This window comes from Uloborus diversus, chromosome 2 (assembly GCF_026930045.1).
Source record: "Uloborus diversus isolate 005 chromosome 2, Udiv.v.3.1, whole genome shotgun sequence".
NCBI classification, from domain to species: Eukaryota; Metazoa; Arthropoda; class Arachnida; order Araneae; family Uloboridae; genus Uloborus; species Uloborus diversus.
This window is the reverse complement of record NC_072732.1, coordinates 53,043,873-53,071,802: the sequence shown is the minus strand read 5'-3', so window position 1 is coordinate 53,071,802 and position 27,930 is coordinate 53,043,873. Positions and strand designations below refer to the sequence as shown.

General features: G+C 34.6%; 1 protein-coding gene across 1 annotated transcript; it reads left to right on the top strand.

Moving 5' to 3' along the window:
• On the top strand, positions 1–27,887 carry LOC129217037 (ribitol-5-phosphate transferase FKTN-like). The gene is made up of 8 exons (XM_054851273.1): positions 1–268; positions 11,375–11,539; positions 12,913–13,146; positions 13,754–14,031; positions 17,735–18,015; positions 22,332–22,474; positions 26,238–26,362; positions 27,375–27,887. Exons 1-8 carry the CDS (start codon positions 158–160, stop codon positions 27,586–27,588), a joined length of 1,551 nt encoding a protein of 516 aa, XP_054707248.1. The 5' UTR covers positions 1–157; the 3' UTR covers positions 27,589–27,887.
• Positions 27,888–27,930: the final 43 nt, after the last annotated feature.

Sequence of the window (27,930 nt, the reverse complement as noted above, 5' to 3'; positions counted from 1 at the left end):
CATAGTTAAACACAAAACAGAGCTGCAGTTATGATTCATCGAAGTTTTTTTGCAGTAATTCTGAGAGTGTTTTAAATGCAGAAAAAAAAAATTTCAGCCTTTTCGTCAAGATGGACAAAAATGTTATGATATTTTTGCTAGTACTACGATTAAGGAAATGAATTCAATTCGTACTTACGGTCGCTGCATCAAATTCATCTTTTTTGCTATTGTCATAGTTTGTCTTCTTTTCCTGATTACTACAACGAACTTGATTACGCCACTATTGGTAAGATGGGTTTTTCATAATATATTAGTATATATACGCAGTTATTATTTATAATTATAACCATGATTTCCTGGTTATAGAAATAAGGTGTAGTGTTTCTTATTTTACTTGTCTATTTCACTGTTGCTTCATTACATTTACGATAACTTTTTTGTGTTTTTAGTGTTATTTTCGGTAACAGTCCTAAAGTATTTTCCTTAGATATTACGAATTTATGATTCACTAGGGGCCCGTCCAGAACTTGTTCGGGTTGAAAAAATTATCTGTCTTAAATAAGTACTCTGCAGATTTTTTTGTTTTAAAATATCATAATTAACATGTTATCATGGTATACTCGTACATACGCTTTTTGTTTCGTTTTTATGACGTTTTGAAAGAAATTGATTCACTTCATTTCCTAATCAAGAGAGACCAACCTTTACTTCCCCGTGAACAATATAATCTTCTCATATGTAATGTTGTACGTATGAACCTTCAGTTTTGATGATGGTGATGGCATAAGAAATTTTCATTGAAAATTGCAATAACTTATATTAGAAATGGAAATGTGCCAGGATCATGGGATTTCGAGAAATATTCCTGACTCACCTGCTGCTGATCCAGTAAGAATAATACGGTAAATCATATTACTCCATATTGATTTTATATGGGTTCCAGTTCCATTGCATACATAAGACAAATTAAAGTTTCGTATCGAAATTATTGGAACAGCGCCTTTAATTTTAATAGAATGAATATGGGCTCTTAAAAGTATTCTTAAGGTACAGAGATCGTACAGAGTCCCTAAAATTAGACGACTTTCAACAAGCTAAAAGTATATCTGCGCGCGTTTGTCAAGGGAACCACAGGAATAGTTTGTTAAGAGTCACCGGCAAATGCGAAGATGACACCTCTCTCAATGTTGTCTTAAACTTTTAGTACGTTTAGAATCCACGGCTTCTATATACAAACAGTGGCTCATCGAACATCCGAAATACATTATGCGACAGACCTTTTGAAGACGCTATCCAAATAACCCAATTTTTTTCCTTATGAAACGTAAGGAGTCTTTCTGAAGGGAGCCATTCAAAGTAGTTTAAACCTGGAATGGTCAGTTTTTCGACCACTAAGAAGAATTGCAGCAATTAAGTTTAAAAAAAACTACAAACACATCCTCAGTCTGCCTGTTGATTTTGGTTAAATTTATTTAACTTTTTTCAGTTCTACCGGGTATGCCGATAAACATTAATTTGCGTTCTGGTATCATAGGCGAGTCGCTGATCGGTTACTAATTTAATCGCTTGGTTGGAAACGTACTAGTTCCTTAGGTTGCAGTCACGTATTAATCTTGTCTGGAACATATAAACATACAAAACAAACCTTCTCTCTCTATAATATTAGTATAGATAAAAAGAACCTCAAAGGTTAGCCCGAAATGCATGCGAAATTACAGCTTTTAGAATCACGGATTAATATCATCTATCTGCGCTACTTGAATTCAAAAATTAATTTGCTCAAAGCAAATCCCAGTTATAATTCATTTGAATAAATTTTAAGGCATTAATATTCTGCGAGTCTAAATGTTTCGCGATGTTCAGGGCTAATAAAGTGCTATATACCTTATCTTCTGCAGCCTCAGATACATGAACAGGTTATGGCGCTTCTTATGCCATCATCGTTATTTTTTTCACCTGTTTCTATTCCTTAGCATTCAGTTCATAGGGAACCTTCAACTATTTTATCAATGCAAGTGCTAGACAATCAGCGCTTGGGTTTACATATATAACAATAGATCAGTACGAAACATAAACTGGTAGCAAAGGAAAACTATTGGTTTCAAAAATTAGTATAAGTACATACATGCATAACTTATAGCCTATGTCACTCAGTAAGAATGCACCTTTTATATAGTGAAAGAATTTTTCAAACGTCTGCAATGGTTCCTGAGATTACCTCGAACATATAAACACACAAAAATCCGCCCTCTCTCTTTATAATATTAGTATAGATCTGTACTGGGGAGATAAAGGGCACTATGTCCTTTCTTCTTCTTTTTTTTGCAAAATCGGCATTTAAAAACCATTATACACAACTTTTTTTTTCTCTATTGGGGTATAAAACACTAAGTTTTTGATAAGCAAATTTTCACTTTATATACCAGCAAATGACAATCCAGTATTATGAATCAATACAGAAGAAAAAATTTAAACTCATCTCCAGTGGCTAACGCACACACACACACTATTAACACTTACAAGGGCGCCCATATGCAAAATTTTAAGGGGGAGGCTCAGATATTTTCCCCATGGTTTAGTAGGATATTTTCCCCATAGAAACCGATTTCAGTACAGATTAGAGTTATTCAAGTTTGACATTTTTAATAAATTATTCATTAATGGCTCAAGAAGAAATGTTTTTACATTTTTGCAAAGAAAAAAGTACTAAAAGCAAGGAAGTTCCAAACTCTAAGGGGGGAGGGTGAGCCCCCTCATTCCCCCCTATATGGGCGCCCTTGAACACTTACACTATTAAAACTGCTGGTTGTATATGGCACCAAGGGTGAAACGTTGTAGCACCAGCGGCACCTCCTTTAGGGTGCTATTTGGCTCTCTATAACTCGCTTAGAGGAGCCACAGGGTGCCATACGGACAAAATGCAGCTTTAAGAATCATATAGGGGTGCCATAAGAATTCAATTGTCACTCTTGCGGAGTTGCAGTTGATGCTACAACATTTCGCCTTAAAAGGTGCCACAAGCAATCCGCAGTTCTAACAGATTACAAACACATGTGTGCACGTAACTAACATCCACAAACACGTTTGTGTGTGTGTTAGTATTGTTTAAGTAGTGTGTAAGTATTGTCGTGACAATGTGGAAAGTTGGTATTGCTTGACACTGTTATAACGTGTCTGTATGTACCGAAATATTGATGTCTAATTATCACCGCTTTTGTACAGTGTGTACTTTCGTCAGTATCCCTCCTTTTCACCCCCCCGGAATTGCTGCTCTCCCCTCTGTCCCACTGCCTCTTTTACTGCGCACATTGTTTGTAAATATAGTGCTTTGTTGCTGTGTGCGCAATTGACCATTATGAGAAGATCCATGAACACAGACGATTTCGGCACAATAGGCATGATATTTCATTCCATTCGGTCACGCTTGTCATAAAAGTCGAAGAGGAGGAGGAAGGGGACACCATGTGCATGGCAGTAGGTTATGATTCTGTGACTGTCAAGGTTGCTATTGTTTCCTTACGTTGCGTCAAAATTGCTTTAAATCACATCATCGTGAAAAGCGGTCTTTTAATTCATACGAACAGAAAAAGAAATGCTTTACCTCAAACAGTGGCGTCTCCTGCTTTGAAAAAGTGAGGGAGCCGGATCAGGGATGCGCTCGGAACCCCTCCTCATCCCTGATTTTTGAGAGAAAAAAATATTTTTTGAAAAAATACTTTTTTTTTTAAATATTTTTTTTTTAAATATTTTTTTAATATTTGAATTTTCTTAAAATAATTTTCTGTGTTAAATAAATAAAATAAAATTTATTTTAAACAAAGGACACGCTACAAAATACTAATTAAATAACGAAAGATATTAATCTAATGTTTATGTCCATGATTGCCGGCAGCTTGGTGCACTTTCACCCCCTAACTTTACAAAATAAAATTTAATTAATCAGAAAGGGAAAAGCTGCAAAATATATCACGAAAATTTTTTTTATCTCACGTTTATGTCCAGTACTCTTTCCGGCGCTGCAGTACGCCTCCTTGCATTATGGTAATGGGCTGCAAGGGAGGCACTTTCAGCCGCTGACTTTTCAAAATTAATAAATAAATTTTAAAAAGCAATATTAATCTAATATTTTCAATAGTAATATCATTTTTAATTTTTCAATAACTAGCTATTTTGAATGAGTAAAATTAATTTTATTTTAAGCAAGACCGAATCATAAAAGTGCAAAAATATTGTGATCAGAGAAATATCTAAAAATTATAAATTAAATAGCTGTAACAAAGGAGAAAATACATCTCAGTATTAAAAATAAACTAAATTTAAAAAAAAATAAACGAAAAAAAAAAAATAAATGAAAAAAAAAAACCTAGTTAAAAAAAAAAATCTTAGTTACGATGGTTCACTCTTCTGCATATGAATCTGCCAGCCTCCGTTGGCCAAATTCAGAATTTTTATGCAAACGATAAAAAAAAAAAAGGTCTTGTAGCGATATATGCACACACGTACCTACAACACAACATACAACAGTGGCGCAACTAAAAAATATTTTTTAAGGGATAGGCCATATTTATTGACGTTACGGTAAGGGATGGAGCTCCGGGACTCCTCGATGGCTTTTCCCCCCCTTTTTTTGAAAAATAAATAGAAATCAATCCCCCCTCCATTTTTTTGAAATTATAGTTCCAAAAATGCAATTGTACACAAACTTTGAAGATTTTTACAAGAATGGGTTCTTGCGCTCTCCCCTGGAATGTTTTTCAAACTTGAAGTCCTAAAAACTTAAGCACAATATTCAATGAGGGGTTAAGAGGAGGGGTTCAGAGAATATTCCACTTAAATTTTTCGTAAGTGGCGGTCTAAAAAACTTTTTTTTTTTTTTGGATGATATTAAAGGAATGCAGTTCGGGGCCCCTTTCCCGAATCCTTTCTGAAAATAAAGTCTTAAAAACCAGGGCTGTGGAGTCGGAGTCGGAGTCGAAGAGTCGGAGTCGGACTAGTTTTGGGGTAAAGGAGTCGGAGTCGGAGTCGTTAGAAAACATGTCGACTCCGACTCCGACTCCGGGCTTCTTTTTGTCTTTCATTTTTACTGACTCTCATTGCATTTTTTAAAAACTGACTACTAGCAATTGGTTCGATTACATGTACAAAAAGTTACTAATGAAAAAATAACTGCTACAATGGCAATCAGCTAGCTTGAGTGCTTATCGAACTTTCTGTAGCCGTCCCCTACTTTGCTTGTTTTTTAACTTAACTAATATATAGCAACTGTCAGCAAACAGTTTTATCGCCTAACATTTTAAGTAATCAATTTCAAATAAAAATAAAAATATAGTGTTTTGTTCGATCTCAGTTATAAAATAGTAAAAGGGACGTAACAATTTAGCAAGTCGGAGACCGTACCTCAGGTGGAAACTTTTGAGAGTGATCGACAAATTCAAATAAGTTCTGGCGCGAAAATACGAATACAAAAGATCCGATGAAATAATCTAATGTTTTTTTTCTTTATTAAGACTATTTCTATAAGTTTGGTTCTCACTAAAAAATTTGGAGCAAAATAAGTATAAATGATTTCTTGATTACAATACTAAATAATTGCAGTTAATCTTAAAATCTTCACATTAAGGTTAATTTTAAAGCAGCCAATAAAATTAAAATTAAAAATTTAGCGAAGAAGAAATATACGTATAGTAAAAACTATTCGTATAAATCTGTATACCGCTGCATTTTGTGTAAAATTTGCTCCTGACGTATATGTGCCCTATTTTCGTTGAATTTTATTGATGAAATATAATTTAAAATATAATCGGGAGAATTTTCTGAATTGAAGTATTTATACCTTTTATAAACTCTGAAATTAACTTTAGGTGTCACCTACCACATGGGTGTCACCCGGGGCAAACCACACCTTCTCAAGAACTTGGACTTAGAAAAAAAAAAGCTTTTTTCCTCTCAAATTACAGCTTTCAAAAATTGAAAACACACTATTTGATATTAAAGGGGGCAAGGTAATCCTTTTCAATTTTTTTAAAGGAATTTTTAAGTCATTTCATTTTTAAACTCGTAACTGTTGGAAAATTTGATTTTTAAATTTAATTTCTAACGTTGTATGCATCTTGGGTTTACAAAAAAAAAATGCGAAATTTTCATAAAAAGGAATTAATATTTTAATCTCTGTTTAAAGGTTTCCCCCCTTCTCCTGAAGGGAGAGAGGGAATTGAAAAATACAATTAAAAAAATCCGGAGTCGGAGTCGGAGTTGGAGTCGGAGTCGGGCGTTTCAAAATCCAGGAGTCGGGGTCGGAGTCGGCCATTTTCCTTCCGACTCCGCAGCCCTGTTAAAAACCCGATTGTAGGACTATATTTTTTTGCAATATTAGGGACAGCAATCTTTCGAAATTGAAGCTCCCAAAACGTAATTTTAAGCGATTTTGAAACGCAATTTTAAGAGATGTTGTAAGGTATTTGGAGACTTTCCCTGGAAATTTTGCGAAATTGAAGATCTGGAAATGAAAGTTGAGATTTTTCGTATGGCGGGAGGAGGGGGGGGGGATTCGGAGGAAAGACTTTTATTTTTAGACGAACTTGAAAACAGAAGCAAAGAAATATGGCGGGGGCAACTAGCTGACCAACTTAGCTGTAACTATTGAATATTCAAAGATTTCTTTTTAAAAGAAATTAAGATTTATCCTAACATTAATATATTTTTCGAATTAAAATCCAATATCGTCTCCAATCTATCGAGGAAGTTCTGTTGGGCGAATACTTCCTAACAATGTTCTGGAGAAAAAGGAAAACGGAGAGGCCCTGGGACCAATGTCTCGTCAAACAGCTTCGCGCTGATCTTTCTTGAAGGAAAATTTGAAAATCTTAGGATACAGATTTCAAGGAAAAGTGTAACAAAGTAAATTTTAAGAAATATTTCCTGACTCCCTTTCCCTTCCCCTCCCACACATGCAATCCATTTTTTTTTTAAATTCCAAGCATGCACGCACAAAGAAAAAAGAAAAAAAACGTTATAAATTATTGTCTGAAAAAAGTGAGGGGGCCTGGGCCCCCTCGGGCCCTTTCACGAGCCGCCACTGACCTCAAAGGAAAAATGAGATTTTTCGCGCTTTCAAAAAGTAAAATTTGCTTGTTCTTGTTTCACTGAACGATCGGAATGGTTTTTTATTCCTGCTGTTGAAGCGTGAAATGAATTCAAATCACTTTTCGTGCCGTGTGCTCAAAGCAGTAATAATAATCGACCTAAACAGAAATCGTTACTTTCTTTGGCTATTTGGCCCACATTTTAGAACTTTTCTCATCTTTCCTCAATAATTTTGAAACTATTCATATTTGCAAAATATGGAAACTTTTTTTTTCACATCTAGAGATTTAATTTTTGAATAGTGAACAGTTTATTTCCAAGTACTGTATCAGTTTATTACTTTTTTATCTGGGCCGATGTTACCCAACTTGCATTTGGGTTACTTTGGCCCAAAATGGTTTTCCTGATTTAAAATCATTGTAGAACTAACTAGAATCAAAGAAAGACGTGTGTTGAGGCGAAAAACTATTTATTTAAAAGATACATTTTAAAAGAAATTTGAGTCACACACATTTGTTTTAAGGAAAATTACTATTTTTTTAAAAAAAAAGTATGTGCATTCCTTTCATTATTTTTGGAGGTTGAATAATTTTACTAACAGAACACCATTCGAAAAACAAAGGATTCTAAATTGTCGGCCACTTTTCAAACTTGCCGGTGCGTTCCATGCTCTCCGTCATCGAGTTTCCAGAAATTGTTACCATAGATGAAAATAAATGTTGTAAATAAAACGCGAAAGTAAGAATTTCTACCTCTTTCACGTGAACTAATCAGGGTTGCCAGGCGTTGAAAAGTGCCTAAAAATGAGCAATTTACCCAAAACGCTTAAGTAAGGTTGCCTACCTTTTATGGGTCAATACACTGTTAAGAACTCAGGAAACATTTTAGGGTAACTATTACGGTAAAATGGAGTATTTGCAGTACAGAAAAAATTTATAGTAAATTGTACGGGAAAAAGTAAGCTATAGCAGTGCCAATTTCCACACCACGTAACTTATAGTGCGAGGCTTATATTTCTCCATCCTCGTTCACTTTCCGTGCTCACTTGGTACGGTAGATAACGAAGTGGTCTCGAATCACAACGACGCAGGTAATACGGACACAACTGCGTGCAATTTGTTCTTTTTACTCAATACAAATATCCACAGCGTTCTCGTTTTTTCTACCGTAAAATTTTACAGTATAATAGGATTTTATAGTAAAAGTTACTGGCAACATGGATGCCAGTAACTTTTACCGTACATTTTCAGGACAATTTTAACAGTGTAATCAGGGTTGTCAGGGGATAAAAGGTTTTCAAAGAGGGAGATAATTTACTCCTTATCGAGTTTCCGGAAATTGTTGTCATTGATGAAGAGTAAAAGCTGTAAATAAAACGCTAAAGTAAAGTTGTCTACCCTTTTTAGGTCCCTAAGCAAGGTTGCCAGAGTCTAAAAAGTGGCCCAAAACGAGTAATTTGCCCTCATTGAGTTTCCAAAAATTGTTATCATAAATAAAGAGTAAAAGTTGTAAACGAAACACTAGTTAAGGTTGCTTACCTTTTTCCGGTCCCTAATGAAGGCTGCCAGAGGCTAAAAAACGGTCAAAAATGAGTAAGTTATCTTCATCAAGTTTCCAAAAATTGTTGCCCTAAATAAAGAGTAAAAACTGTAAAGAAAACGATTAAGCATGGTTGCCTACCTATTGCGCGTGAACTAAACAGGATTGCCAGGGGTGTAAAGTTGCCCGAAAATGAGTAATTTACCTTCATCGAATTTCCCACATAAGTTAAATGACAAAATGTAGGTAAATTATATTACAAAACCGATGGTATATTACAAAACCGGTGGCCCAAGCAACAGTGATCCAATCATAGGGTTGTCACAATTCGAAGTTTCAACTATTGAAACTTCTAACTACAAACGAGCTATGCGCGTCACATAGATCCAGACATTCAGACATATATCCAGACATTCAGCTTTGTTATTAGTAGAGATATGAGCATAATTAAGGTGAGAAGATGTTTGAAATTATTGAGAAAATTTCAGGGCAATATGTGGAGGCGATTTGTCATCACTTTTTACGTAGCATAATCTTTTGAAATATTTAGAGCTAAACTATAGTGAAATGAAAATTTAAACATCAATAATAATAATTAAAAATATCGAAGTATCATTTTTTACTATATGCGTTTAGCTGAAAAATACCTGTTTTGTTTCGTTTGTGTGATTTCTGGAAGCAACTTTTGTTTTGGAAACTGCTTAGAAACATGAACGGAAGCATTCTTCATTTCTCCGGGTACAGAGTTTCATGCTAGTAGAAATTAATTTTTGTTGTGGATTATCAAGACATGTAATTTGCGTGCGCTTTAGGAAACGATATATTTTTTAGTATTTTGATTTAACTTTTTCTTTTTTTTCCTATTAATTTAGAGAGATTGCATAAAAATTATTGCACCCATTGTAAGGGAATATGAGGCAAAGTGAAATAGATAAGATGACTCAGCATTTTCAAAATGAACAAATTGGAAATTTGCTTTGAAAATTAAAGTATATAGAGAAAGAACATTGTATTTTACAATAAAAATTGCATTGAAACATTCTTTATTGTTTTTGGCAGTAAAATTGTGCCTTCAAAAAAAAAAAAAAAAAAAGAGAAAATTCACTTTTTTTTCAATGGGCAAAGTGAAAAATGAAATATTTTTCGAATGAAATATTCTCTATTCGATTGGCAAAAAGATTTCTGAATAAAATAATGAGCAAATAAAAGGATAATTTCATAAGTAAAAACATAATGAAACTAAACTAATTAATAAATTAATTTATTAATTAATACACGAGGAAAAATAAATGAGTGAATAAAAAAATTGTGAATGAATAAGAAAATAGGTGAATTATTAAATGAAGGAATGTAAATAAATTAGTTAATTAATGAATACGTAAGTGATTTTGTAAATGATTCAATAAGTGAAAGAAATGAACTACTTCACTTTGCCTCATCCACTTTGACCCGCATGCACTTGACTAGTTTTGAAAAATATTAAAAATACAAACAAGCTAAATATTAGGTAACTAAGTAAATACTGCGCCGAATATTAGAAGGTTCCAATTAATATTTGAAATGTTAATAACAAGAACTTTATCATTTCATAATATCAAAATAATTGTTGACTTACAACAAAATATTACAATTTGAGTATCTATTTTTGAAAATTACTTGTATTACCAATGCTTTGACTTTCAGAGGTAATTTTTCTTGACTGGAATAGACTACATATGTTACTACATAGTTTAAATATTACTTGGTAAACAGCACTAAAAGCGGAGTAAATATTTCACCATTTCACTTTATCCCACATTCCCCTACTATATTTCCTCCACCATACATTTTTCATAAATTTTGGATGTGTTTCATTTCAACGATAGATATTAGAGAAAAATTCTAGTAGAGAAAAAATGTCGAACTGCTAAGAAGCATGTTCGTGCCATTTTATAGATTATTTAGTTTCTGAATTGTAATAAGTTCGATTGATTTTATCACTGCGCTGCAAAAAAAAAAAAAAAAAAAAAAAAAAAAGCCTTTAAAATGCTTCTAACACTATCCTTGCTGATGATGTGCGCGATGCGACTCTGACTATACAACATGGCATAGTTCAAATATTTTTTTAAAATTACTTTTTGCTCCGTGAAAATCTTTTCGGAGTTGAGGTTCTTAGGGGGGCGTCCAATGCTCTGATTTTACGAGGAAAAATGAGAGGAAATGTCTTAAAAAAAACCCCAAGGAAAAAAAAAAAGATCAATTTTGATGCTTTTGAAAGTATTTTAGAGGAGAGTACTCCCATGAATCTTCGATCTTGCTCCAAATATTCATGCTTTTGAACTTTTTACCTCTCTAGCACCTCAGAAGAATTTTAATGGTTAACGTAATATTTGTTTCCCCTCCAAATAAAAATAATGCCAATAAAACTGTCGAAAGCCGAAAAAAAAGGGGGAGGGCACTATTTCCAAAAAGTGGGACGCGATGGAAGAAAACGGTGGTCGTATTTGGATTCAGTTTGACATTTTACACTGGGATCAGCAAGAATGGGTGATGTCAGAAGCAATTTGAAGGTTTTTCTTTTATGCCGCGCAGTGTTACACATCTGGTTCCAATGGAATCGGAGATTAAATTTTTTGGCACTATTAGCAAGAACTACATCTTATTTCATTGAAGTTTCATTTGACGCAAGTCGAAAGGTTATTTGCAGACATACAGAAAAGTTATAGAAACTGCTTTAATTCTCTTGTTGCTTTTTGAACGGAACAGATATTAAAGTATTTAATTATTTCAGGACGAGGAACAACAACATGGACCCACATTTGAAATGCAGGATGTGCTACCTCGCAATGTTGGGGAGAAACAGCTTGCCGAATCGTACAGAAGCACCGCCATCGGAACGTACAATAGGTCTGACGTAGTAAGAGCACTTTCAAGTCTATATCAACATTCAAAAAACGTAAGTTTTATCCATTCTTTTACTTATTTTACATTCTGAATTTTTTTCGCATTTTGTGTATCCTAAGAAATGTTTTTTTCAACGCTGTAAATCGCTAATCATGCGGCAACGCTACCATTAGTCATAGTTAGCGATTTGTCCCTCGCTAAGACCTAGTAGTAGTAGCACTAAATAGATTCACTGCTAATTCTCGATATGTGTTAAGAGTGGTTCCCAGAAATTCAGGATAGTACCTTTTTTTCTTTCTTTAAAATTTGGCTTAAAAATTTTGTTAATAAATCAACAAATGATAGTTTGGTCAACCCTGTTACAATTTTTCATACAATTCGATGAAACGATAGAAATTATAATTATGATATTTTTTAAAGAACATAAGGTACACCACCAGAAAATGAAATCCCTGCACACCGAAGAAATTCATATAAAAGAATGACTCGTGGGTCGGTGCGCCTATGCGCCTCGCACAAGTGCGCTTCTTGCACCCTTTGCGGTTCATTTTCTTGTTTATTGTTTGAAATTAGTTTCAAATGTTTAAAAACTATGTTTGATATAATTTGCAATTTTGGCTAACTGAGAGAATCTGCATATGATGCTAGAAAAGGAAAAAAAAAAAAGAAAAGAAAAAAGAAAATTCTGGTGTACGGGAAGTAGGCTAGTTTAGTTTTTGACGAAACTTCATACTAAAACGCATAGCAAAATGGTAGTCATCAATTTACACAGTCTGTCTAAAGCTGATTCCAGCCATCAGACTTTTTGCCTTTATATTTACAGTATATTAAGGGATGTAAAAATATGTTTTAGTTTTACGTATAGCACTTCAGAATAGGTTCGCGTAATGAATTCACTTTAATCAGAGATATATCGAAACATCGTTACCGAAATTCATTTAGAGAAATTTTTGTTGAACTACAGGAATAGTCGCGAAATTTTCACTTAAAGGGTTAGTTTTAAATATTTTTCAGGGCCTGCATCCGAATATCTCCTCTTGCTCGATGTTTTAGGAGGTTGGGGAATCGTACCCCTGAATTCCTTTAGTGCATCTTCCAGGAAGTCAAGGTTGGCACCCTATTAGGGGATCTAGACCGCCCCTTGACACCATTAGGGGTTGGAGGAAACAATGAAGCTTTTTTAAAAAAATGTGTGAATTGCGTATGCAAAAATATTACTTTTTCCGCACTCTTAACGAAATGAACTGCAAAAAGAAAGTTTTTCGACTACTCTTATGTTCACTATAAACTTCCAACATTTGATTGTAAAGAGAAACATATTTAGTTAAAAAGATGTCTTTTTGCTGGAAATCATTTTAACTGTGTAGAAACAAAATCAGTTGTTGCTAAATTTTTACAACAAAATAATGTTTTTTTTTCCTACAGGTATCTTCTGATCATGCGCATTCAGTTTTTGTTCAGATGATGAACTTCAGTAACCTGATGAAGACAATGGAGGTTAAAACAGTTTTGTTAGAACCGGCAATCTTGTATAGCATGTTATCTGAAAATCAGCAGAAGTTACTACAGAAACGAAAATTTGATGCTAAAAACTATCTAGGTTCAAAGAATATACTTACTTTTATGATTCAAGAAGAAGATGTACAAAAATTGCGAAAGGTAAAGCGTAAAAGTTAAGATTTGAGATAAATAATCAAATATTCATCATAGCTATCTGAAATTACTGGGGAAATGAAAATGGTAAATGACAAAACCTTATACGATCGCTTCATATTTCCCTCATGGTTGCTTTTAGCAAAACTTTTGCTAAGTTTCTACCTCAAAAGCTAGGTGACAGATTAAAGTCTATGTTTGTGAAATATGCCACTGATTATAAGAGAAAGCTTGTGCTATTCGATCATATTTTGCTGCATTTCAAGACATTTGAAAGCACTTTTTTTTAATTTAAAGGAAATATTGATAAGCAATACTACTACGCTGAATAAACCTGCTACACCAATAAGATCAGAAAAAGTTGAATAAATAAAATTACATTTTTCAAACTTTTTAATGCTTTTTCCAGAATATTATTTAAAAAAAAGTTTGTTTTCTATTTTCCAGGATTCAATTATGATTATATTCGATGAGGTCATTTAAATTCAAAATGTATTACTTGTAATGTAATTTACTGCTAGCTAAAAATTGTATTTTAATGAACTTTATATTTAATTTACTGTTTTAAAAAATTAATACATTTTAAAGTATTAAAATCTATATTTAATTTCAGGAAGAACATTTAAAGACAATGAGCACTGCTGGTTATAAGGTTCTTTTCGTTAACGATACCCTTCCGTTCTGGATGTGGCAAAACTCTCCAGATAAAAAAGACTTTCCATCAGCAGTTTTTCACATGTTTTTTCAACGTCAAGAATGGACAATTCACGTTGTAATTTTCTATAAAAGAAAAAAGTATTTTTGGCATGCTGCTTTCAATAATCCAGGCGTTAAAGATGTTCCAAGTATGGATGATTTGCTATTTGCTAGACGAGACGGAGCTTATGATAAGTATGAGTTAAAGTTTTTTTTTGAAACGGTTCCTAATACAGTGAACGCCACTTATATGAATCACGTTTAATCTAAACAGTTTCGACTCCATAAACGACTGATTCAATAAAGCAGCTAACTCAATAAAGCTAGATTTTGTTCTGTTTTAGGTAGTTTGATTCATTAAAGCGATTGATTTAATTAACCACTGATTCAATTAACTGGCGTCCACTGTATTTATATTTCAATGATCTGTATGCATTGAATGGTATTTTTATAAAAAAATATTATTTTTGAAGCCCCTTTTTATGATCACTTCAGTTTAGAAATCCCACATGAATAAGCAAAAACCTTATTTCACAAACGCAAACCACAAAAAAAAAAAAAAAAAAAAAAAAAAAAAAAAAAAAAAACAAGTTTTTTTTTTTTGCTCAAATACATTTTGTTTTTTAAAAAGTGGGAAAAATAAACATGTTTTTTGACATATTTTAGAAGTTGAATGCGCAATACCATCTCCTATGATGTGCACTTTCGTTTCCATAAAAAATCAAGTTTACAAATTTAATTTTGCCGGCCTAGCTTCACTCAAGGGGGTAAAAAAAGCTTCAACGCAAACTTTTTTTGATGAAATATATCAAGACATTATATTAGTAAAAAATACAGCCGTTTTAATAAACGGCTGTATTTTCAACAGTGCATCAGCTGTATTAGTACAGCAAAGTATCTGATGTTTGGCAAAAATTTAGTTACAATTTTTTTTTTGGTGATATTAATTAGTTTGTGTTAATTTCAATCCCTACCTTGCAGTTTTTCTTAATGTCCAATTTTCTCTTATTGTCTTACATTCCTATTAAAAATCCGTTTTAAATGATGTATTTGGTGAAGATGACGTGATTTGGTTGTGAACGATTGAGTTTCACATTTGAGAAAGTACAACGTCATAAAATGCAAATTTCCGATAAAAAATTATATGCACTTGTTTCCAAGTTACAAAGAACGTTTCCTTCAAGCCAAAGCAATAGTGCATGGTTGAAAGTTACTAATGACATTAGATATGCGAGTTTTACAATGTGTGCTGTTGAAAAATTTTAACTATGATAATTCTTGTTGCTGATAAAGATTTCGATCAGCCTAGCTTCTTCATAAGGAAAGCATTTCCTCACTTGAAGCGCCTTGGAACAAAAGATTGAAAGTCCCAAAATTAAAATTTTGGGGAAATATAGCATAAATGGTAAGAGGAACTGTCTTGGGGCAAGAGATGGTACTAGTACCCGTGGTTAGTACTGCTGTGCAGCATGTTTTGTGAAAATGTTTTAATGAAAGTCAGCCTAAGATTTGAACTTCGCGTGCAGTTTACTCCTAACTTAAAAAAGAAATCCTTTTACATCCTTTTGCTTCTTACTGCCTCATTTCTACTTTTTTAAACATATTGATACGGTTACAAACTCTTATAACTATTTTTTTCAATTATTTCACACCTAATGCTGGGCTGCTTACCCTTTCTGCATGAAAAAATAAGATATTTTCAAATTGATAAAGAAGTAACGTTCTGATGATGTATTATTTCCTTTTACGAGCAAATATTCTAATCTTTTTGTCATATGTTACCGTGAAAAGGCGGCATTTGAGCCTGTTAAGTGGTTTTTTTTAGGCTAATAAAATGTGTTTTAGGCATTGAGGAAACATTTCAGTTATTATTGTGAGGAATAAACTGAATGATTCATAGCACTTTTGAAAGAGATTACATTCAAATTTCGATACAAGAATGACAGTGTAGGAAACTGTGTATGAAATATGTACAAAGCAACATGATTAAAATGAATTGAAAATAGTGAAAGGTATTGTTTTTGTAAAGGTTTGTAATGAATATGCGAGTGTCAATCTGGGGTACCCCCGAACGTACATTTTTGAGAGGTTGGAAGTTCTTAATTTGCCAAATAAACTTCAAATTTCGCCGAATGATAAAATACGGATATGTACACATAGGTACATCTAACGGAGAGACATTCGGGTATTTAAAAATTGAAACATAGTCATTACGTCTCCAAATCGTCAGACCAAATTTGCGGAATAAGGAATTTTTTTGGGAGGTCACAATGACCTCCCCCATCAGGGCGACCCTGGTAACAATAAGGGGAGTACCACCGACACGCTTTGTAATTGTGAGATGAACGGGGACTGTAACTCTGTTCTGGTCAAATCAAGCGATGAAAGGAATCGGTATGTTACTGAAAGCTTGTTTTACGCATAGAGTTAAAAACACAGTTTCACAACTCGTTCCTTTATGGAGGAAAGGAAAAAATCTATGAGGTCACCGAAACAAAGAAAAATATTGGGAAGCCATGAGCCTTTGAAAGTGGAGCAAGGGACAATCACTCTAAACAGAGGAAGTACTTCGTTTATGACAAAAGGTTTAAGATTTCTCATCATGAGATAATAAATATGATAATAATAATAATATTTCAAACACACAAGCGGAAAAATAATTCTGGAATTTTGAGCTCTTCAAAAGTGTATCATACACAAAAGTGCCTCAGAAGCGTTCGTAATTTGAATCTGCACTTATCATTTCAAACATTCATCTCAAATGAACAATTTTAATAGGAAATAATTATTAAATAAAAACAAAAAACCCGACTGCGCAAAAACCGAAAAAAAATTTAAGCGCAGCAATTTAGAATTTTAAATCAAGGAACCCCGTAAAATTTGACTGGGCTGCGACTGTTGATCCTTCTATTCTGCTTTTGAATTTATGATTTGTCTTATGTGTGTATCGATTATAAAACTATTTGAATGGGGTAGTTATTCAGTAGTACGTAATAAAAATCTAAACTTCTGGGCTTATATTTTTTTCTTCTTTGTGTTTTTTTTTTGGTTTTTACGCAGTCAGGGTTTTTGTTTTTATTTAATAATTATTTTTATTTTACACTTTTTAGTTAATATTCATTGACTTAGTTATTATGATTATAAGATGGTAAATTTCGAAATCTTGTCATTTCATTAAGAGAGTTTATGTCGTGAGGTTTATCAACTAACTTGCAGTGCTCTAAACTACTGATCATTTTAATTCGGCTTGACGCTACATGCACTTGACCTTTATAAAAAAAATGCGTGAACTTAAGTCAACCACATCACAGCTATATAAACGGAAACGTCGTCAGCCAAATCTTTCTCGCAAAACTAAAAGCCCATCAAGAAAGTACACGTTGCGAAACTCAGTCCCTTAAATCAAGGCAAAAACAAATGCAACATGTTAAAGATTAAAATCGAATTTGTAGACTTAGAAAACAAAAAATTCAGGCAGTGAAAAACGCTACCTGCATTTGTCGCTCTGTGGTCGCACGCAGGTAGCATGCGACACGATCCCAATCACAAAATTGCGACTGATTGTTGATATGGTGAATTTTGATTACTGTCATGTGTTTAGTGACACTTTCCTTCTGTTAAGTTAAATAATTTGACGTAAGAATTATCAAAATTGGCCAAGGCGTTTAGCTCCTACAACGCCACATAGGGTAAAAACATACATAGACTGATAAACGCATTACCCTCCTTTGTGTCGTGCACGCGCAGTCGGGTAAAAAGATTGCGTTAATTATTTTAACCAGTTGTGCTTGCTATCCAAAATCATTCTAACTACGATTAAATGTTTGAATGTTTTCCTTTTCTGCCCCTCCTTTCAATTTAGTGGTTAACTTGCAATTAACTGCTCTTTTACTCTCAGGTTTGCGTTCTTAGAAGTAAACTTTAACGGAACTACGAACCAAAGTGTGAATATCCCGTCGGATCTTCAGTACTTCTTGTTCCAGATACCGACCTCAAGTTTTATGGAATGCAATCTCTCCAGGGCGGTCAACATAACTAAAGGACCTCGAAACAAGCCCCACGACGGCCTTTTCTCCTTCGAAGCTTTCAACGAAAGAACACTTATTGCATTGAGGGAATTGAAAGTCCTGCTGAATCCTCTTCTCATGCATTTTTGGATATGGTCAGGAACAATGCTTGGTATGGAAGAATTTTTGTCTTTAAAACTAAAAAACTTTGTAGAGCAAATATACGATAGATTATAGAATTAGGAAAGTTATTGCACTCATGAAAAAAAGAATATCCCGTGAGCGGAAGGGAGAGAGCAAATAGTGTATGAGCCAAAGCTAGAGTTTGATTGTGCCTTTTTAAAAGAATATCGTGTAACTGGTTATATTTTTACTGGTAATAACATGAAGCTCCGTCTAGAACTAAACGAGCCTACTTTCCCGTATACCCATACTACTTTTTAGTACCTGATCAATATTCTCAAAAATAGCTAAAATCGCAAATTGTTTCAAACATATTTTTTTAATATTTTAAGCTGATTTCTAGGAATAAAATATTTCTCACTCATCTAAAAAATTAGATGCGTAAAAAAATTAATAAATAAACTAACAAATAAAATAGCAGCACCTTTTAAATAAAGCAGCTAATACACTTTTTTCCATTAAAAAAAATTCTTTAACAGCTTTCAAAACGAAAAAATAATAATTAAAATTAATAAGCTTATTAAAATAAATACATCATATCAAAAAAAAAAAAAAAAAAAATCGTTTCTTTTTCCCTTGTTGACAAAAATAATTTTTTAAATGAATTAATGCACTTACCAAAATAAATAAAAACAATCAAATATCCCCCAACTTAAAGAACTAATTTTCACTGTGAAAAAAAAAAAAAAGCTAATTTGAATTTTGACATCTTGAATTCAAATTATGTTTTTCACAATCACGAGTGTGTGTATGTAGGCGTGTGTGTTTGTGTGTAGGGGATATGTGTATGTGTGTGTAGGGCATGTGTGTTTGTGTCTGTGTGCTGGCATAAGTGTGTGGGTAGTTGTGTGTATGAATGTGTGTGTGGGGGGGGGTATGTGTATGTGTGTGTAGGCATATGTGTTTGTGTCTGTGTGCAGGCATGAATGTGTGGGTAGTTGTGTGTATGTGTGTAGGTGTCTGTATGTGTGCGTGTGTGTATGTGTGTGTGTGTATGTATGTGTGGCAAATTTGTGTATGTGTGTAGGTGTATGTGTGCGTTTGTGTGTGTGTGTATGTATGCGCGTGTGTGTAGGACATGGATGCAACCTGGAGACGGCTTTCTCTATAAGAGCAGCATCGTGAGGACCCGGTCGACGGTGATGGTGCGGATGGTGGCGGTGGGAAAATAAAATGATAGCACGCCAAAAACAGTCAAATGAAAGCAATAAGCAATCGTGATTGGTCAAAAAAATAAAAATTAATTTGAATTTTGACACCTTGAATTCAAATTATGTTTTTCGCAATCACGAGTATGTGAATGTAGGTGTGTGTGTTTGTGTGTGTGGGGGTATGTGTGTTTGTGTGTGGGGGTATGTGTGTTTGTGTGTGGGGGGTATGTGTGTTTGTGTGTAGAGGGTATGTGTATGTGTGAGTAGGCATGTGTGTTTGTGTCTGTGTGCTGGCATAAGTGTGTGGGGAGTTGTGTGTATGAATGTGTGTGTGGGGGGTATGTGTGTGTAGGCATATGTGTTTGTGACTGTGTGCAGGCATGAATGTGTGGGTAGTTGTGTGTATATAAGTGTGTAGGTTTTTGTGTGTGTGTAGGTGTCTGTATGTATGCGTGTGTGTATGTGTGTGTAGGTGTATATGTGTAAGTGTATGTGTGTGCATGTGTTTGTGTGTGTGTGTGTAGTTGTGTATGTGTGAGCGTGTGTGTAGGACATGGATGCAACCTGGAGACGGCTTTCGCTATAGGAGCACTTTAGCGCCAATTTGGAAAATTCTTTTTTTTTCCCTCGTTTGAAAAGGTATATACTTCCCAGGTGATCCCATAGTCATCAGGTCAGTATCTGAAGATGGGATCCTTGAAAAATCAAGAAAACTCTTCAAATTCTATCTGCAAAGTTTAAGCGATTTCTGTTGTTTTCTTAGTGACTCGTAAATTTTTTCGGAAAGCATACTTTAATAAAGTCAAACAGATGATGAAGACAATTTTCTTTGTAAATAATTGCGCACTTGAAAAAGCATTTCTTCAGTCTTCGGAAGTCTCCGAGACGCTGTGCTGTATATCTTTCTCTATACTGCTCATCTTAGCTGTTTCCAGACTCCTGTGTTCGACGCTTTCTCATTTGAGATCCACGTAAGAAGTGCTGAGTGCACCACATACTCTACCCTATGAACTTATTTTATATTTACATCACTAAAAAGCAAAAAATAAATTATTTTCAAATAAAAAAAAGAACCGACTTCAAAAAACAAAGAGGAACTAAAAAGTAAAAAATAATGAGTCATACTTACATACGATTTCCTACCCAAACGTATAAACAAAATTCATGCTACAATTCCAGTACAAAAATCAACTAAACTAAACACCCAATCTATATATAGTAGACATTTTATAAAGTGTACGAAGACTTTTGTGAGATAAAATTTCCGGCACTTTTTGGTTTTTGATTTTTTAAAAATTAAGTTTTAATATTTTTTAAAAACTTTTCATGCAGTTTTGTTAAAAATTGATCATAGATCTTATAATTAAATACCCATTCCGAAATATTAATTCTAAACAATGGATTGGGGCTCATTTCGTTGGAAGTCGTAGGTGTACGAAGACTTTTGGGAGTCACTGTATATAAATGAATGTTTGTCTGTATGTCATCCATGAACTCAAAAACTACCCGGCAGATTTGACTGAAACTTTCACCATTTGTTATTTCTGGTACTGGGAATGTTTATAGACCAGGGCGGTCATTCCAAGCTCGTCAGCTTGCGAGATCGAGATTCTCGCTCACGTGATTGGTTGTGACGTAAATATGTCGCAAAGTAGCATTCTATCTATTCGAACTTATCTTGCGGCTAGGTTCGAGTAGATTAGAATGCTACTTTGCGACATTTCTACGTCACAACCGTTCACGTGTGCGAGAATCTCGATCTCGCAAGCTGACGAGCTCGGAATGACCGCCCAGTTCGAAAAAAATCCGATCGATAGTTCCTTTTTTATTCCAATTTAAGTCACAATCCATTGGATAAATACGAATAAAATTATCGGCTGCAGAAATTAATTCGCGTGAAAGATTAATTGATTAGAAGTTAGCTGTTGCCATTTTTCTTGAGTTTGAACAAATAAATTCTTTCTTTATTGTTTTATGGCTTTTCATGCAACGGGGGGATTTAAAACTTTTTCTATTTGATATTTTTAGCGATTGATTGATCGACAAAATTTGAGTATAATCACGGCTTCACTTGATACCTGGACCGATTATTATGAAAATTGCTATATATATGTATTTTTCCACGGAGAAGGTGCATAATATGCTAATTGAAGCCACTCGCCACCAGGTGGCACTGCAAAGTAGCAACTTCTGCCCCGTTCTACCGATTGTCTTGAAAATCAGTATAATGATGTATTTTTTGTTGGCGTAGCAACGCGCGTCGGGTACAGCTAGTTATAAAATAAACACTGATTTTAATTGCTATACGATTTAATACCTAAGGTATACGATTTAATACCTAACTAATTATATACGATCTCTTAATTTTTAATAACTTTTCGAAGTCGGGGCCTCCTAACGCAACTGAGTAGGTTTAGATTTAAAGACTAACTTCGCGTTTAGTTAAATTAGTGTTCAACTCAGGTGGGTTTTCAGTTACGTTAGGTAGTAGTTTATAATAGGCCCCAACTTCAAATGGTTATTAAAAATTAAGAGATCGTATCATAATTAGTTAGATATTAAAATGATTCATCGTATAGCAATTAAAATTAGTGTTTATTTTATAATTGGGTGTTTAGTTTAGTTGATTTTTGTACTAGAATTGTAAAATAAATTTGATTTATGCGTTTGAGTAGGAAATCGTATGTAAGTATGACCCATTATTTTTTACTTTTTAGTTCCTCTTTGTTTTTTGAAGTCGGTTCTTTTTTTATTTGAAAATAATTTATGTACTGTCTGACCACGGATTGTATGGAAAGACAAACATCCGTTCTACAGCCGGAAATGAACGAATCTATTATCTTTTACTGATTTCAGCTTTTGCAGAAGCAGAGTCTCATTTAAATGAGTGGAAAACGCACATCAAATTTTTACTTCTCCACCTTATTCACATAGATTCATCTTATCTGGACATTTGAAAATTCCACGCAATCCGTTGTTGGACAGTATGTACTCATACATGCATTTTTCATTTAGTGCAGAAGCTTAGCTCCCGTGAGCTCCTATACAAATAAATCCTTGGATGAGTATTTGAGTATATTAGCAATGAAAAAAAAAAGAAAAAAGAAAAATCGTTTTAACCATGAACACAATTCGTTTTTTTTTCACATTTCAGGATGGTACAGGCAATGTGATATCATACCTTATACGACAGACGTTGATTTCGGTGCATGGGCTGATGAAGTTCTGAATGTTGAGGAATTGAAAGAACTTTTCATTAACAACAAGAATTTAAAAATTAAAGAAAGTCTAGGTATGGTAAGTAAAAAAAAATGCAGTAAAAACGAACATTTTCTTTTTTAAGTACAGTAATCTGACTTCATATTTCATCTTAGTGTCTCCAAATCCACCTATGTGCAGTAAAGCCCTCCTTTCATTGATTAAGAAGCCATTTTACATTTTGGATTGGTCCCGGGAACATTCTATGTGTATGTTGATTCGATGACCAAAACATTCATAATCAGCTATTTATTTACGAAAAACCGAATTCTCTATTTAATATTCGAACCTGAAGTCCGAATTTGCAATCTCTGGGTCCACAGTTCAAAGCCTAAGCCTTTCGGCCAGTCGGGCGCTCGCTTAAACATGTCCGATGCGCCTATAGAAGTGTTCACTTCAAAACGCACGAAGACGCTGCATTCCGGTTGTCGGTAACAATGTCGCAAGTTCAATTGTTTTCTCCCATTACATCTCAAAAAATGCTCGACGAGCCTAAAGTTTTCACTTCAATAAAACTTGAAAGGAATTTAGGTGGTGAATAAAAATTCTTTGTAAAGTGCTCATTGATAACAGTGTTACTGAGCTTTTACAGGGTCCGTATTTTAAGTGATGAGAGTAAATCCACAAATCAAAATGTTTTTCAGATATTGATGCAAAACTTTAATTATCTTTAAAGTATGCTCCATGAGTATCAACACACTTCTGTAGGCAATTTTTCTACTCTGTGTACGCTCCCTGAAAGCCAGCAAATGAAACATCTTTTAGAGCTCGCGTGCAAGCTCAAAATGTAGCAAAGCGATGAACAGAGTTAAGTAATCAAAAATTTTGTTCAAAAATTGAACAGACAGCTCAACCAAGTGCTGCCCGAATTTGCCGCCGGTGGAAAGCTTCATCATGACAATGCGCCGTGTCATATCTGCTTCGTGGTTACAGAGTAACTGACCAAAAATGGCATCACAACGATTCCTCAGCTTCCTACACACTCGAAGCTGCTTTTCAGACTTTTCATTCTTTCTCAAAGGACATGTCCCTCTCAACTCTATTCAATTATTTGCTGCATTTTGAGTTTGCACGCGTGCTGTGAAGAATGTTTCATTTGATGACTTTTTCAAGAAGCGCACACAGAGTGAAAATTTCGCCTGCAGATGTGTGCTGAAGGGCCGTGGTAGCCCGATTGGTAGAGTGTCGGATTCGGGGCCTGAGGGTCCTGGGTTCGAACCTCGATGGTCGAAGACCCACCGTCGCCATTAAAGGGGACTGGGCGACGTTAAATATGCTCGTGGTCTCAATGTCCTCCAAGTGAAACGATACCTCTGGGGACGCTAGTACTAGGTAGCTATTAGCTCCTGGACTAGTTCTAAATTCTCATTAACTGTTCGATCCGGTGATGGTGCTGCCATCTATCGGTATATAAAATAATGGAGGCAAGGCACTTAGTATGCAGTCCTCGACATAAATACAGTTGTAGTCAGTTGTGACTCTGAATAGGAATAGGAATGTGTGTTGATACTCAAGGAGCAAACATACTTTGAAGACCACTAGAGTTTTGCAGCGATACATGTAAAACATTTTGATTTTCAAATTTATTCTCATTACTTAAAATACAAGTTTATGTTGCGGCTAATAAAATGACGAATTTATTAAGCTTTTATAAGCTTTATCTCCTGTCAGTATTAATGTTCCTTTTTCTTTTCGAAACTCTTTTTTCATTCAGAAGATTATCATCTATACTAATAATATAAAGCTGTAGAGTTTGTTAGTTTGAACACGCTAATTTCAGGTACTGGTTCGAATTGAAAAATTCTTTTTGCGTTAATAGTCCATTTATTGAGGAAGGCTATAGGCTATATCACATCACGCTATGACTAATAGGAGTGGAGCAGCAATAAAAAATATTATGAAAGCGGGAAAATTTATGTTATAAGATAAAATGCTTGGAACGCAGAATATGCGTAGTCACGGTGGCTCGACCTGCAAGTGCGGGCTTCGCGATCCAGTGGGAATAGGTTCGAGAGTACTTTTCAGAGAAAATGCTAAACGATGCTAAAAAAGATTTGTAAGAAAAATATAGATACGTAACATTGTCTTATTACATGAAATACACCGCCAGCTCAGTCATTCCAGCCGAGGACTGCAGTTTCGTGCTTTTTATCACTGATCAGCCCGGCTTAGGAAGTGACTGAGCTGGAGGTGGAAAACCTCTTAAGGAAGTCAAGAGTGCTAAACAAACTGGTAGCTAATATAGAATTAGCACTGACCAGACGAGTAACCGAAGCAATGGTTCGGTTCAACTCGAAGATTGAAGGCAAGGCGTGGTATTTTCAGTAAGTTACCGCCCTATAGCCAGGGCTAAGGCAGAATTACATGAAAAACACCGCCAGCTCAGTCATTTAAGCCGAGGACTGCATTAAAGTCGAGGACACTGACCAGATGAGTGACCGAAGCAATGGTTCGGCTCAACTCGAAGATTGAAGGCAAGGCATGGTATTTTCAGTCAGTTACCGCCCTATAACAGTCGGTGCTAATTCTATATTAGCTACCAGTTTGTCTTGCACTCTTGGCTTCCTTAAGAGGTTTTCTACCTCCAGCTCAGTTACTTCTTAGGCGGGCTGATGAGTACTAATAACCACGAAACTGCAGTCCTCGGCAGGAATTACTGAGCTTGCATGTAATTCTGCCTTAGCCTTGGCTATAGGGCGGTAACTTACTTAAAGTTGTCTTATTAATTAACTAAAAATATAATGCTGAAGAGTTTGTTTGCTTGAACGCGCTAATCTCAGGAACTACTGGTTCGAATTGAAAAATTCTTTTTGTGTTGAATAGTCAATTTATTGAGAAATGCTATAGGCTTTTTTTTAAAATCAGATTTACCGAAATATTTTAAATTGCAAATTAAATGTTTAACTAATTGTTTAGTTCTATGAATTCCTAAGATGTCGGGTAAGTTTTGTTCTATAAATTCCTAATAGATGGTGGGGTAAGTTATCGACAGGGCGCTGGCCGACAGTGTCGATAGCTGCGAGGAACCATGCCCCTGCTACGCTGTTGTGATCAGCGAACAGATTTTTGATTGCGTTTTTTTTTTCGATGTTCAGGTCATAATTTGATTTTGTAGTATTTTTCCAAGTTGGTTTTATTTTCCTTATTTCTTCAACGTTTGTTTATGTTTTTACAGTTGAAGATAGTTTCTTATCTGAGTAAATAATTTGATTTGTCGTATTATTCAATTGTGATTGTTCTCTATAACGTTTTTATTGTACCATTGCTTATTTTGAGAAAAACTTTAAATTGCAGAAGGAAAAACCGCTTCAATCGCTAAAGGGCAGGGTTACGGTAGCGTGGTTGCTTGGCGCGTTAAGCGATGAACTATGTAGTTGAAGGATTGTTTTGAGTTTTAGAGCTACTGTTAATATTTTCATTTGTCTGGCAAATAGTTTTAAATAACAAAAAGACTTGAGTAGGTCTTTTGAAAAGATGTGTATGCATTTTAGTTGAAGAAAAATGATCATTGCGCATCAGAAGCGGGGCGATGGCGTGGATTTTTTTTTGTTCAACGGACTTCCCTTAACTTCTTAGCACGGGCATCGCCGTGCGGGTACTGCTAGTCGTAGATAATTAAAGTTGAGGCAAACCTAACTTGGCAGCGTTGTAATTTAGAGCGTGATCAGAAAATGCGTAGCCTTCACAAGGCTGCCAGGTTCGGTTTGACCTAGCTATAGTACTTTACTAAACAGTCACTTTAAGTATTTAATTTCATAAAAAAGAATATTGAAAATACATCTGATATTGAAATTGATTCCAGATTGATCGTGCTTTGGAGTTTCACTTGGAAACAAAACGTCTGCGAGTGGATTTGTTCTTTCTTTATCAGGAGAAAAATGGCACTTGGTATGGAGGCCACAGATCCACAAGAAAATATTACTTCAAGTATTTGACTTTAATTCTTGAGTAACAAATCCCCGTAACTTTTATCAATTTATTTTCCAAAGTTCAAACTTTCTCATAATGTTTGTCTGAGTTCAATATCAGCATTATATTCCAATTAAAATAAATAATTATGCTCCAATGTTTTATTTTACTATATGAAGGGCTCCGGGGAAGAACGGTCAAAGTCCATTTCTCTAAAAAACTCTGGTTAACCTATTGGAATACGTAGATTATTACAGACAGTATTCAAGAGAAATATTATTCAGGCAAGAATCATCATAGTGAGTGAGTTTTAACAGGGAAGAATGAGGATAACTTGGAAACGATTCGAGATTTTAGGCTCAAAAACGTAATGAGGGAAATTTGAGCATGGTGGACTATGATCATTCTTCCCCGTGGCCCTTCATATCTTATCGAATAATCACGAATTGCTTATTTTCTTCATTGAACCAAAGTTAATTTTGCTCTGATTTTTCAGATTACCATGACGACGGTTGTTTTAATTTATATCTGTACTTCACAGCCAGTCTGACTTAAGTTCAAATATTGCGATTTTCCGTTTATTAGTGCATCGTATGTAGAAGCCTATTCCGCATGTAGCCATTTGAACGTAATTCTTCAAAAAAAAAGAAAAAAAAAATCCTGTGCAACTTTTTACCAGGGTTAAAATAGGACGCGTTCCATCCTTTGCGTGCGCAGGGAAAAAGTTTTTCCTCCCTCCTGTAAAATTACCATAATGTGACTTACGTCCTTCTGACTTTGAAGTGCAGATATTTCTTTAGAGAGCGAAATTTTGGCTTTCATAGTTACAAATCTTCTGCTGTTTGATTTTGTTCCTATTCATTTATTCATTAATTTTTTTCAAGGCTTAACTTAAGCAGACTTCGCATTAAAAAAAAGTTTTTTTTTTGTATAACATTGTGTTTTTTCTGGGGAAAAAACACCTAGTATAAATTAAACTTCATCTAAATACAGATATTTTTCTTTTTGTTTATTGTTTTTATTTCAACAGATATCATCATCCTAATTTCACTTTGTGCTCTGGAGAGCTCCTTGGCGAGAAAGTTCTGGTTCCTTGTGAGTCCGAGAAGTGCATCATATCCGAGTACGGTCCGGAGTGGACAATGCCAGTGTCCGACTGGTGGTTCGACTGGTCAATAAAGAACAAAGGTCCAAACATTTATTGGGAGAAAAGCGTACAAGATAAAGTGCATAAACTTTTCTAATCAAACAGTTGTGGGACTTTCCTTTATGAACGGACTGTCCATTATGAACGTCCTTAGTGAAATCCACCGAGTTACCAAAACCAGCTGGTGACGGATGACCGGGGGCTGGGTAGTCAAGTTGACCTTCGCTAATCCATTTGGAGATTATAAATATCGTCACAAATCAAAGTCTCATCAACAATGTCTTATTATGAAGATGCTTTTAAAGAACTTTTTTCAATGCATATTGTATTTATTTCTCACCATCATTGTCAGTAATCTTCTTTATCTTCTTCACTAATAATAAAGCTGAAAGTCTCTCTGTCCGGAGGATGTCTGTATGTCTGTAGGATGTCTGTGACG

What these genes read in the sequence shown, in the direction of transcription:
- LOC129217037 (XM_054851273.1), top strand. Translation starts at nt 158, where the DNA reads ATGAATTCAATTCGTACTTACGGTCGCTGCATCAAATTCATCTTTTTT. An exon ending in ATGGTCAGGAACAATGCTTG is followed by an intron (nt 18,016 to 22,331) that starts GTATGGAAGAAT and finishes TTCACATTTCAG; the next exon opens with GATGGTACAGGCAATGTGAT. An exon ending in ACAAGAAAATATTACTTCAA is followed by an intron (nt 26,363 to 27,374) that starts GTATTTGACTTT and finishes TTATTTCAACAG; the next exon opens with ATATCATCATCCTAATTTCA.